Source organism: Gekko japonicus, unplaced genomic scaffold, assembly GCF_001447785.1.
Source record: "Gekko japonicus isolate JY-2015 unplaced genomic scaffold, Gekko_japonicus_V1.1 scaffold2797, whole genome shotgun sequence".
Taxonomy (NCBI): Eukaryota; Metazoa; Chordata; class Lepidosauria; order Squamata; family Gekkonidae; genus Gekko; species Gekko japonicus.
Genome location: NW_015176531.1, coordinates 28,328 through 39,669, shown reverse-complemented (window position 1 = coordinate 39,669; position 11,342 = coordinate 28,328). Strand labels below are relative to the sequence as shown.

The 11,342-nt window shown below is 44.5% G+C and overlaps 1 protein-coding gene across 1 annotated transcript in view; it reads left to right on the top strand.

The window, feature by feature from the left end:
* The window catches only part of PLPP3 (phospholipid phosphatase 3), an 80,955-nt gene extending 69,981 nt beyond the window's left edge, over positions 1 to 10,974 (top strand). Inside the window, exon 6 of the mRNA XM_015427432.1 lies at positions 9,351 to 10,974. Coding sequence (XP_015282918.1) covers positions 9,351 to 9,476 — 126 coding nt within the window. The 3' untranslated portion in view covers positions 9,477 to 10,974. The remainder of the gene's footprint in view (positions 1 to 9,350) is intronic.
* Positions 10,975 to 11,342: the final 368 nt, after the last annotated feature.

The window sequence follows — 11,342 nt, the reverse complement described above, 5'->3', positions numbered from 1 at the left end:
GGGGGGTTGGCAGCCCTAGTTGTAAGCATTGTGAATTACCATTATCTCTTGGGTTTTAGTGGTTTTCTTTACTTTCACCTGTAGTTTGTAGTTACCTTTCCTTCTTTCTTTGTAGTTTATAGAAAATGCAAATAAAAAAATCCCCCCCCAAAAGGCCAAAAAAAATTCCTGCAAGCCTGGAATGCACTCAGGGGGCCTGTGGCTGCATCCTTCCCTCCTCCCATGGCACCTCTGAAGGCTAAGGAATGGATGGGGGTGAAAATCCAACACACACCCCTGCCCAGCCATCTGCTTCTCCAGGGATCTTACCTTCTCCAAAAGCCCATGGTGTACAGCAACCCTGAAGGGTTCTCATAGTAAGACTCTGGATTCAGAGAGCAGCTCCTCTACAGACAGCTCGCACCGCCAGCTCACTCGCACGTGGTCTAATGAGGGCTGCTGGGACCGGGGGAGGGGTTTGTTTAAGTGGGAAGGCAGGGCAGGGCCGCCCACTGCACTTCTAAAATGCAGAGGAACAGAGGAGGGCTGGCTGGAGGAGAGAAGGGCAGGGCGGCAGGCAGGCAGACAGACATGCCTGCGTTCCCTGCCCAATGTTCTCCAGGTGCCCTGTGACTGCGGGTCACCTAGAGAACATCGGGCAGGGAACCCAGGCATTTAAATCCCCCCCTTCCCTCGAGCCTGTCCCCCGCTGTCCACAAAAGCAGAGAGGCTCAGGGGAAAGGGAGAGCATATCTGCCTACCTTCCCTCCCTTCTGCAGCCAGCCCATGACATCAGGCTAGCTGGAAAAGGGGAGGAGAGGGCAGGGAGGTGCGGTGGGGGGGCGCACCCCGGGCTCACTCCGACATGAAATGACCCCTGGGTCTGCATGCAGATCTTTACAAGTTTTCATCATGAGCACTTTGAAAATGTGACATGACATCATGACTAAATTAAATCTCATTGATTTCAGTCGAGCCTGTCCCCCGCTGTCCACAAAAGCAGAGAGGCTCAGGGGAAAGGGAGAGCATATCTGCCTACCTTCCCTCCCTTCTGCAGCCAGCCCATGACATCAGGCTAGCTGGAAAAGGGGAGGAGAGGGCAGGGAGGTGCGGTGGGGGGGCGCACCCCGGGCTCACTCCGACATGAAATGACCCCTGGGTCTGCATGCAGATCTTTACAAGTTTTCATCATGAGCACTTTGAAAATGTGACATGACATCATGACTAAATTAAATCTCATTGATTTAAGCAGGATTCTGTCACAACTAACTGCTGGTTGATTGTGCCAGTAAATTACAACTCTTTTTTTGGTGAACCCTACTGTGTGTGCAACAGGAAATACAACTTTCTTTTCTTGGGGGGGGGGGAATCTTGAATAGCGCCTGTCTCCAGTGTAGCCTGCTGAAATCAGTGGAGTCATGCCAGCCATTAAAAAGGGAATGTAGTATCAGTGCATGGGATTCAAAGAGAACATAATTTTTTAAAAAATAATAATCTTAAGGAAGTGATTGATCCTGTTTGTTTTTCTTTGCCAAGTATCTATTTTTCTGAGTACAGTTCTGTTTCCACAATGAATTGAATGTAGGCACCAATGCCAATATTTAGATGTCAAACTAACTGATCTGCGAACATAGCAAGACAATTGGAAGCCTGAATGCAAACATCTGCGTCTAGTAAAACAAACAGTCTCTTTAAACAATCAAGTGCTTTGTGGTTTCTCACACTGAAAAGCCTAGCCTAACTGATGAAATCCTGCAACTAGGATTCCAATATTCCTAATCCTGCTAAATCTTTTGCTTTCAAAAAATCATAAAAACAAGCATATCACCTATAAAATCTAAACAAGAGGCTAGCTGGAAAAGGGGAGGAGAGGGCAGGGAGGGGCGGGGGGGGGGCGCACCCCGGGCTCACTCCAACATGAAATGACCCCTGGGTCTGCATGCACTGGATGCAGTTATCACTGGAGTAGGAGTCAGTCACTTGGTTGTTGTAGTTGCAGAAGAGAGAGAGGTCTAGGTTTAGATTGTCTATAGACTCCTACACTCCACGAACCAAAGGGCTGTACTTTGCAAATAGGGTTGCCAAACCCCCTGGTTTGGCAGGGGTCCCCCACTTTTTTGGGGCTTCTACTCGTCGCTGGCCAGCTGGCTGCTGGGGGAAGACCCACCCCCAAGCCCCAACACCCGCAGCCACCCCTCTCCCTTCTCTGTTGAGAGAGGAGGGAGGGGGTGGCTGCAGACCACGCGCCCAATCTCCACGGAGATCGGGCGTGCGGGGGGGGGGAAGTGCCAGCTTCGTGCTCTTAAAGGGGCCCCTTTAAGTGCAGGGAGCCGGCGCTGCTGGAAGATTGGGTGGGTGGGGGGGACATCCCCAACGTGACATCATCATGTCGGGGATGCCCCTCCCCCCCAGGAACGCCCCCTAAAGTCCCCCGCTGGGGATGAAGATGGGACTTGGCAACCCTATTTGCACATCCCCACAAAGCAATAATGGTGTCCCTGTTGCACTTGCATAATGTATTCAGTAGTAATCCTGTTAATAACTTGTATATATGTAAGTACATAAATGCTTTGCACACATACAACATGTGAATGTATTACCTGTATGTATGTATATATGTATGTATGTGTATAGTTTGTATGCCTGTATAGTGTGCGTGTGTGTATGTGTTTTAGTAACTTGGGTTTTTTGTTTTTTAGCAAACTTGCAGCTCTGGGTAAGAGAGGTGTCTGCAGTGTGCCAAGTTCTGTCTGATTCTTTTCCTTCCTAGGCAGGGCTGGCCCACTCACTAGGCAAACTAGATGTTCACCTAGGGTGGGCTGATCATCAGGGTGCCATACTGCCTCCGCCAAAAGCCCCCTGCCTCCGCCAAAATTCCTGCATCTCCCTGACACCAGCCGCTGCCGCCTCTTCATCCCAAAACTCCTTTTCGCTGTTGCTTGCGCTCCCGTCATAGGCACCTGCTGCCCTCCCCCCTCCCCACCAAAAGCCCTGCTCACAATTTTCGCACTGCTGCTGCTGCTGGAGCCGGGAGCGCCGGTGTCCCCCCGGGCGGGCAGCCCCAGTGCGCATCCTCCCTCCCACCACAGGAAGGCATCTGGGCTCAGCATTGTGGCAGAGAGGCGGCTGGTGGAGTCCTCAGCCCCGGCTGGGCAGCAGTCCGGGCTTCTCCATGCCGCCCCAGGCTGGTCTTCGCGGGAAGTGGTGGCAGCCAGGCTCCACTGGGGGGCCTTTTCTGCAGGCAGCCACAGCCCGGGATCCCTCGCCACGCCAGCTGGCCTTTGCTTCCATTCCGAGGACGAGGAGAAGCTGGGGGGTGGGCGGCAGCGGCAAGGTTTCTGCTCAGCTTTTAACCCCTCCCAGTGCCACCCACTCCTCCTGGAGCAGAGCAAAGGCTCAGATGAGGAGGAGGAGAGACCTTCCTCAGGCAATGCTCACCTTTTGGGGTGGCTGCTGTGACCACACATCCCCCCTTTGCCTGTCTAGAAGACACAGCCCGGTTGCAGAGAATTGCCAGCAAGAGCACCAGGGTCAGTGCTAAGCTGTGGAATCCTGTGAGCAAAAATTCTACTTTGTGAGCTATTGGCATTAAAGTTGTGAGCAAGTAACTTGGTTGCTGCATACATTAGTTTGTTCTGGAGCCATCCCTTCCTGAGCTAAGACGAAAATGTGTGAGCTGGAGAAGAAGGGGCAAACGGTCTCCCCAACATCATTTCTGGTGGTAAAAATGCCATGGAAGGGAAGCCTGAAACCATTTTCTTCTCTGTGCCCCCTTGCAGTCAAACAGAAAAACAGAGCTTTTTAAAAAGTGAGACCCCAGTTGATCATATAACCATGAGGTATTCAGTGGCTACTAACCATGGTAACTAAAAGAAACCTCCACATTCAAAGGCAGTAAACCTCTGAAGCCCAGTACCAGGAGACAACAGCAGGGGAAGGCCTTGACTTCTGTGCCCTATTGTTGGACCTCCAGAGGAATTGGTTGGCTACTGCGTGAGATGGGATGCTGGAGTAGATGGACCACTGGCCTGATCCAGCAGGGTCCTTCTTGGGTTCTTACGAAGGCCTCGACTGCTATGCCCTGTTGTTGGACCACCAGATTAACTGGTTAGTCACTGTGTGAGACAAGAAGGATGCTGGACTAGATACACCACAGGTCTGATCCAGCAGGGCTCTTCTTATGTTTTGGTGTTTGTTTTTTGATTTTTCATACGTGTAAGTGTGTGTGCCCCTGGAAGTTATGGTGACCTCTGGTGACTGACCCCTACTGGGGGCCTGGAGGATATTCAGAGAGGTGGCTGAATAAAACCTGCCCCCACTTCCCAACTGCTGGTATTCCAAGAAGATCTCCCAACCAAGTATTTAGTGTGCCATCTTCTGCAGACGCAGCTTGGGCAGCTTCTAAGGACAGAGATGCTCTGCAAGGTTATCTCCCAGAGAGCACGTCAAGCTTTTTTTAGAGGCAGAAGACAAGGTTTCTGTTCCTTCAGGCTTCTCAGAATTAAGACATGAGGCTTTTGAGATGTTTGGTGGGGAACAGATGTGCCCAGACAGTTGTACATGACATGCAGATCTTTTCCCCATCTGTTAGCATTTTCAAGATGGATCCTAAAATGCAGTTATGTTTGAAAATTGGTGGGCGCGCCGGGGGTGGGGGGGCAGAAGGTATCCTCGCCTAGTCTGCAAAAAAAGCTGGGGCCGGCCCTGTTCCTAGGTTGCATTTTGCAAGGGAGAAAGTGCATCAGTCATGCTAGCTTGAGAATGCCTAGGCTATAGCACTGAAGGAGGATGTCCCAGTTTCCTCTCAGAGCATTCTCATTGTGTGACTGCTTCTCTGAATTGTCAGATGTGGGCTTGTTCACATCCGTAAGAGCATATACGTCATTGGGTATTTCAGGGAAAAGAGCTAGGAATATCTCTTCCTAAACACTTAAAACCTGCTAGACAGTCATTCTGACTAAGCTTGAATTTAGTAGTACAGAGGAAAAGCCAGCGGGGGGGGGGGGGGATGGGAACATAAGGGAAATACCAAGCCATCCTTAGTAATAATTCTACAGAACTGACTTTTAAGGGAAGTTTAATTTTAGGTGCATTTTAACCTGCTTGGGAAATTGTACTTACCCATGTGAAGTTTTTGTTGTTGTTGTTATTAAAACTTTATTGATAAGTGACAGGAGACAATAAAAAAATCTCAATAGTAAAATCATTTTAAAAGACAGATTTTTTTCCTTAATACTTTATTATGAATATTTCAACACAACTTCCAATATTACAACAAAGAAACCAAGTAACTTAATACATAAAACAATAATACAGACAGAAAATTTGATATCTCTTCAGTATCCCCTCCTCCCTCAAACTTCCTTATCAAGTAAAGTCATCCCATTAAATGAATATATTTGACTTACAATGGTAAAGAAAGCTAATGGTAAAGAAACCAAGTAACTTAATACATAAAACAATAATACAGACAGAAAATTTGATATCTCTTCAGTATCCCCTCCTCCCTCAAACTTCCTTATCAAGTAAAGTCATCCCATTAAATGAATATATTTGACTTACAATGGTAAAGAAAGCTAATATCAATGGGTAAATAAAATAAAACAAGGATATGAAGAGAAAGACTTTATATGTATGGGTGAGGGTTAAATAGTTCTAGAAATAGTTCTAGAAATAGTTGCCAAATTGTGTTGAATATTTATGGATTATGACTCATCACTCATAGAGAAATCTTTCTCAGTTGTAGATAAAGACTGTGACTATCAGAACAGCAATAAAGTTCTATTTTCTACAAATGAATATAGGCATTTCTGGATGTGCCCAAACTGCAGGATTGTATCACAGAAGAGGATAACTGAATTCTAGCTGTGAAAGACTGTAGGGTGGTTGAATGAGAACTGTAGTTATCTGACAAGACAAAATTGATTCTGTCAGTGACAGATTTGAAAAAAGAAAAAAAAAACCAGTGCCAGAACAATTCCCAAACATGTGGAGTGGCTTACTTGAAAAACTCCATATCTGCAATATTTGTCATTTTGTAAAATATCCACATCAGAAAAAAATTGGGGGGAATAATGAGTATGAGCTTTAGTTTTATGTCTAAACTTAAGCCTAATTTGAAAGTAAATAGATGAGGTGATTGCTTTAAGGCCAGCCTTCCATTGTGTCTTTGCCATGAATTTAATTATCTCAAATGGTCCATGTTATGTTTGAGGATATCTCAAACAGTTACATAAAATTGCAGATGGTTTCAAGAGGAAGGACAGAATTTTAAGAAGGTCTCAAATTCTTTGAGGCACTGAGGCAGCAAGCACATCAGCAACAAACTACTGAGACAGACATAACTGCAATTATGTCAAGATTTTGCTGTTTCTGGTAATGCGTCAGTTCACTAACTGAGATTTACTGGACTTTGGCCAATCATAATAATGTCTACATAGCTGCCTCACTAGACATGTTAGAGAAGACTCATCCATCAGCTGAGAGTTGTCTCTTTGTAGAGGGAAAGCATAAAATGAACCTAACTTAAATTTTTAACTGGATTCAGGTTCAGCATCTTTGTATCTCCTTGTCCAGTGGAATAAATTATTTCTTAAAATAATGGAATATCTCATTCCTTGACATCTGAATGACTTCCTTAGAGCGTATATAAATTCAGTATATATGTTGGGTGGTCGTTAAGATGTGGTTAGGATGCCAGACTAGGATCTGGACAACCCATGTTTATATCCCAACTCTGCCATGAAATTTTCTGGGTGACCCTGGGCCAGTCACAGTCTCTCTTAGCCTAACCAACCTTAGAGGGTCATTGTGAGGATAAAATGCAGGAAGAGAATGCTCCTTGGAGGACAGATGAAATAATAGGGGATTTTTTCTGTTTATATGGCTGGCACTCCTGTTGATGCCCTGGTTGACCTCTGAAATGAGGAAATGACCTGGGCAGTCAATATGATCATTCCCAGGTGTCATCTCTCAAGTATTAGAGTCCAGGTAGCCTCTAGTTTACTGAGAGGCTGTGGGAGACAAAAATACAAGGGAGACAGCAACAGTGACAGTGGAGGAAGACTCAGGCTGAACCTGATACGACATGGGCAAAAGCTCATTTTAAAGCATACTCCATGGCAATGATAGCAGTAACGAAACAACACTTTCAAAGCACCATTGCATCTGCACAGTGTACGCCAGTGGAGCCATTCTAGGTGGCTGCTGTGACAGTTTTGCTCTGCATGCTGCAGATAAAATCTTTTGCATCCATTCCCACTTGGACTGTACATTAGCAGTGACAGGGTTGGATGACTTGTCCAACTGTTCAGGGCACTTTTCAGTAAATTCAGTCTGAGGATGTGGGCAGGATCTTGGAAGTTTGAGGTCTGCCACCTGTTTACATGATCCTTGCACATCCTGGTTACTTAAATCTTCCAGTGGTATCCTGGCTGACTGGGTTGGAGAAGTAGTTAATGCTTCCCTAAGAGAGGGTTTAGGCCTGATGATGGAACTGAAACAGCCTTAGTTGTTGTGGTGAATGACTTGTGCTGGGTGATTAACAGAATAAGCGTAACTCCTCTCAGCTGTTTTTGATCCTATTGATCATGGTATCCTTCTGTACTGCCTATCTGGATGGGAATTGCAAAGGACCAGTCTGTGGTGGGTCAGGTCCTACCTGGAGGGTGGGTTTCAGAAGGTGGTGCTGGGGGACTGCTGCTCATTCCTTTCTCCTATGGGATCTTGCAAGTTTGTAGCTTTCCCCCTATGCTCTTTAGCATTTACATGAAATTGCTAAGTGAGGTCATCTGGAGATTTGGGCTGCACTATTACCAATATGTGGTGACACTCAGCTGTATCTCATGCTTCCAGCTGATTCCAGGTACACTGCAGAACCCCTCAGTTGGTGTATGGAGGCAGTTTTGGAGTGGATGCAGGCTAATAAACTGACAATCCCGACAAGACAGAAGTGCTATTGGTTGGGAGAAGGTTGGACTCAGGATTTAAGGTGTTCAAGATAGGGTTCTGGATAGGGTTCCACCTGTTCTGGATAGGGTTGCACTACACTTGAAGGAACCAGGGGTCTTTTGGGGCCGGAGCGTGCTGGAGCGCCGCTCCAGGAGCCAGAGGCGGTGGCAGCAAACCCCGCCCCCAGCTCCCCACGCTGCGCCCCCCTGCCGCCTTGGCGGAGGCTTGATTGGGGTGGTTGGGGGGGAGAGCCTCCCCCTTCTTCCCATCTCTTTGCCCTCTTTCTTTCCCTCCTTTCCTTCCCCTTTCCTTTTCTTTCCCTCCTTTTCTTTAAATCTTTCCCTTTTCTTTCTTCCTCTCTTTTCCTTCTTCTTTCTCTCGCTTTACCTCTTTCCCTCCTTCCCTTCTCGCTCTTTCTTTCTTTCCCTCCTTCTTTCTTTCCCTCCTTCTTTCCTTCTCTTTCTTTTCCTCTTTTGTTCCTTCTTTCCTTCTCTTTCACTCTTTCATTCCTTTGTTCCTTCTCTCTACACTCTGTCTCTCTCTTTCCTTCCCTCTTTCCTCCTTCTGCGGCCCAACTCTAGTCAGAAGGGGTTTAAACCCCATCTCTCTTCGTCCCCCCCCCCCAAGGGAAGGGAAGGGGAGGCTTTTGAATATGCCTTCCCCCCCCGCTTTTGCTTCCCCTTCTGACATCACTCCCGGTGATGTCAGGTGGTGTTGCATATGCTAATGAGCTATTATGCTAATAGCCTAGTAACTCATTAGCATACCATATGTTAATGAGCTCCTGCAGCTATTTTTCTAGGAAAAGACCCCTGGAAGGAACCATAGGCCTACAGCTCAATAAGGAGGTGGCAGCTGTGGCCAGGAGTGCCTGTTACCAGCTTCAACTGGTTAGTTGTGGCCTTTCCTGGGCAGAAAAGATCTGGCCACTGTGGTGCATACTCTAGTTACACTGAGATTAGATTACTGCAATGTACTCTATGTAGGGGTACTCTTGAGAAATGTTCAGAAATTTTAAGCGGTACAGTACGCTGCAACCAGGATGTTGAGTTCTAAGGACCATATCACTCAAGGCTTGGTCTATCTTCACCAGCTTCCAATTTCTTTCTGGGCACAATTGAAGGTGCTGGTGTTTACCTCTGTTTTGTATGTATTTTAACTCTGTTTTTCAGTAGTTTTAATGATATGTGTTTGGGAGGAGGGCTGATTTTAATGGTTTTTAAATTTAATTTTATCATGTATGTTTGAAATGGTTGGCCACTTTGGTGGCCATTGTTAGGCAGAAAGGCAGGATACAAATTCTGTAACTGAATAATTACATTATCAAAATGAATGAAAAATGTGTAAAGCAAAAAGCAGTAGGAACAAAACTTTGGATTGTTCTATTGAATGCAATAATCTCTTTTTCATTGTATCCACAGGTGTTTTATGTCTCTGACCTCTTCAAACAGAAAACAAAGGCTCCTCTGCCTCCTCCTCCAATCCGGAAGGAGATCCTTTCACCTGTGGATATCATTGACAGGAACAATCATCACAACATGGTGTAAATGATTGACAGATTTTTTTAAAAAAATGTTTTGTTTTTTGCAAAATGACTGCTGACAGCAACTACCTGCTGCTCTCAATCTCATCAGACAGTAGAATGTAGGGAGAGACTCTCACCTGACCAATAAGGTCTTACTTGGTGGCCTTTATATTCTTACAACATTTGCATAAAATGGGTGTTGTTTAACTAAGTCTAAGGCAGAATGACAAAACAATTCAAAACATGCAGGAATTCTAAATGTGCAACTGGCTGAGTGTTCATGTTGTAGTGAATGCTGAATTGTTCATAGCTTAATGAACACTAAATGATTCTAGGAAACTGGCCATCTCTGCATTTTTTCACTATGATGACTTTCAATTCCTGTTGAGAGAGGGGAAAAAGAAAAGGAAAAAAACCCCTCACCATCCTAGACTATAGCACTGCCTACCAGAAATAAGCACTGATTCAGGATTTGTGATCACTTTCTAAGACTAATCTCTTTTATTTTATATATCGGTTTTCTTTGACTCCATTCCATACTGTGACTTAATTTTGGTTTCGAAGAAGCTTGCTCAATAAGATGTTGCAAGGGTTTCTATTCCCACTACACAAATCTTGGGGTGGGGGGACTTTATATACCTGATTAAGCATAAAGGAATCCATTGTCCATTTGGTACATAATACAATTCACAGGTTTTTTTCCAGCTATCATCTTTCTAATTTCCCTTCAGCATCTGTATGACATTGTCCATGTTCACATTTTTTATTCTCTATTAAGCATCAAAGAGCAGGTTAGACTTGTCAAATAGGGAATGCTTGAGAAGTGCAGAACCCACATCTTTTCATACGTACCATTACCAGTACTGTATGAAATGTCCAGCCTGCGTAGAACTTGCTTTATGTCCTGGTAAAATATCCCTCTTGTTCCCCTTGGCGTACACAAATTGCTAAAGTAATTTCTGAACAGTTGAAGGCCAACTCATTTTAAATTCACAGGATGTTCTTTTATTAGTCGGTCAGTCTCGTTGATATATGTTAGCACTATGGGATCTGGGCTTCAGACCTAGAGAATGTGGATCCTGCATATCTGGGACGGACTGCTGGGCGGAACTGTCCTAATATGACATTCAGTGAAATCCATCTCCTTATTTTCCATGGCCTCAAGGAGAGGGATTGTTAGAAACTATTCATTAGACACTAGGCCAGATGCTGCTCTCAGTATCACCAAGGGCACACGAATAAGGTAAAGAGGAGTAGAACTTTGCCCAGTAACTCTCCTTGAAGGCTTTCAGATATGATTCCAAAAGACAGATGTTTTTAAAAATGTTTTAAGAACTGAATAGCGAATGCTAACTAAGCAGACTGGCCTTTGCACATCCTTGTCATACAGAATCCGTCCTATCATTTCAATGCTAGCAAGCTATGATTTTTATAAATATATATAAATATTATATAAATAATGTATAAAACATTAAAAATTAACTATGTAAAATATTATTTCTGAAACAATTTTAGATATATCCACTATGATTATAAACTGTGTTTTGACCTGTGTTATTTACATTTTGCTGCTTAAAAAAAGCATTGACTTAATTTTTATAGTCAACTAAAATATTGTAGTTCTGTGGTAGCAATATTTTAATGAAAATAACAACTAAAGACAATTGTATAAAATCATATTAAATTGTCTGTATTTTTGTAATGTTTCTTTTTTTGTAAAAAGAAGAATATGCAAGATTTTTGTAGAGTACAAAATTAAAGTTTGTATTTGCAAAAACATTGCTGTATAAATGTGCTTTATAAATACGTTTTCTAGGCACAATTAATTCCTCTACTGTGAGCTCATATTTTGCATTTGGTTACTATTTAGAACCTGAAAGCAAAGGAA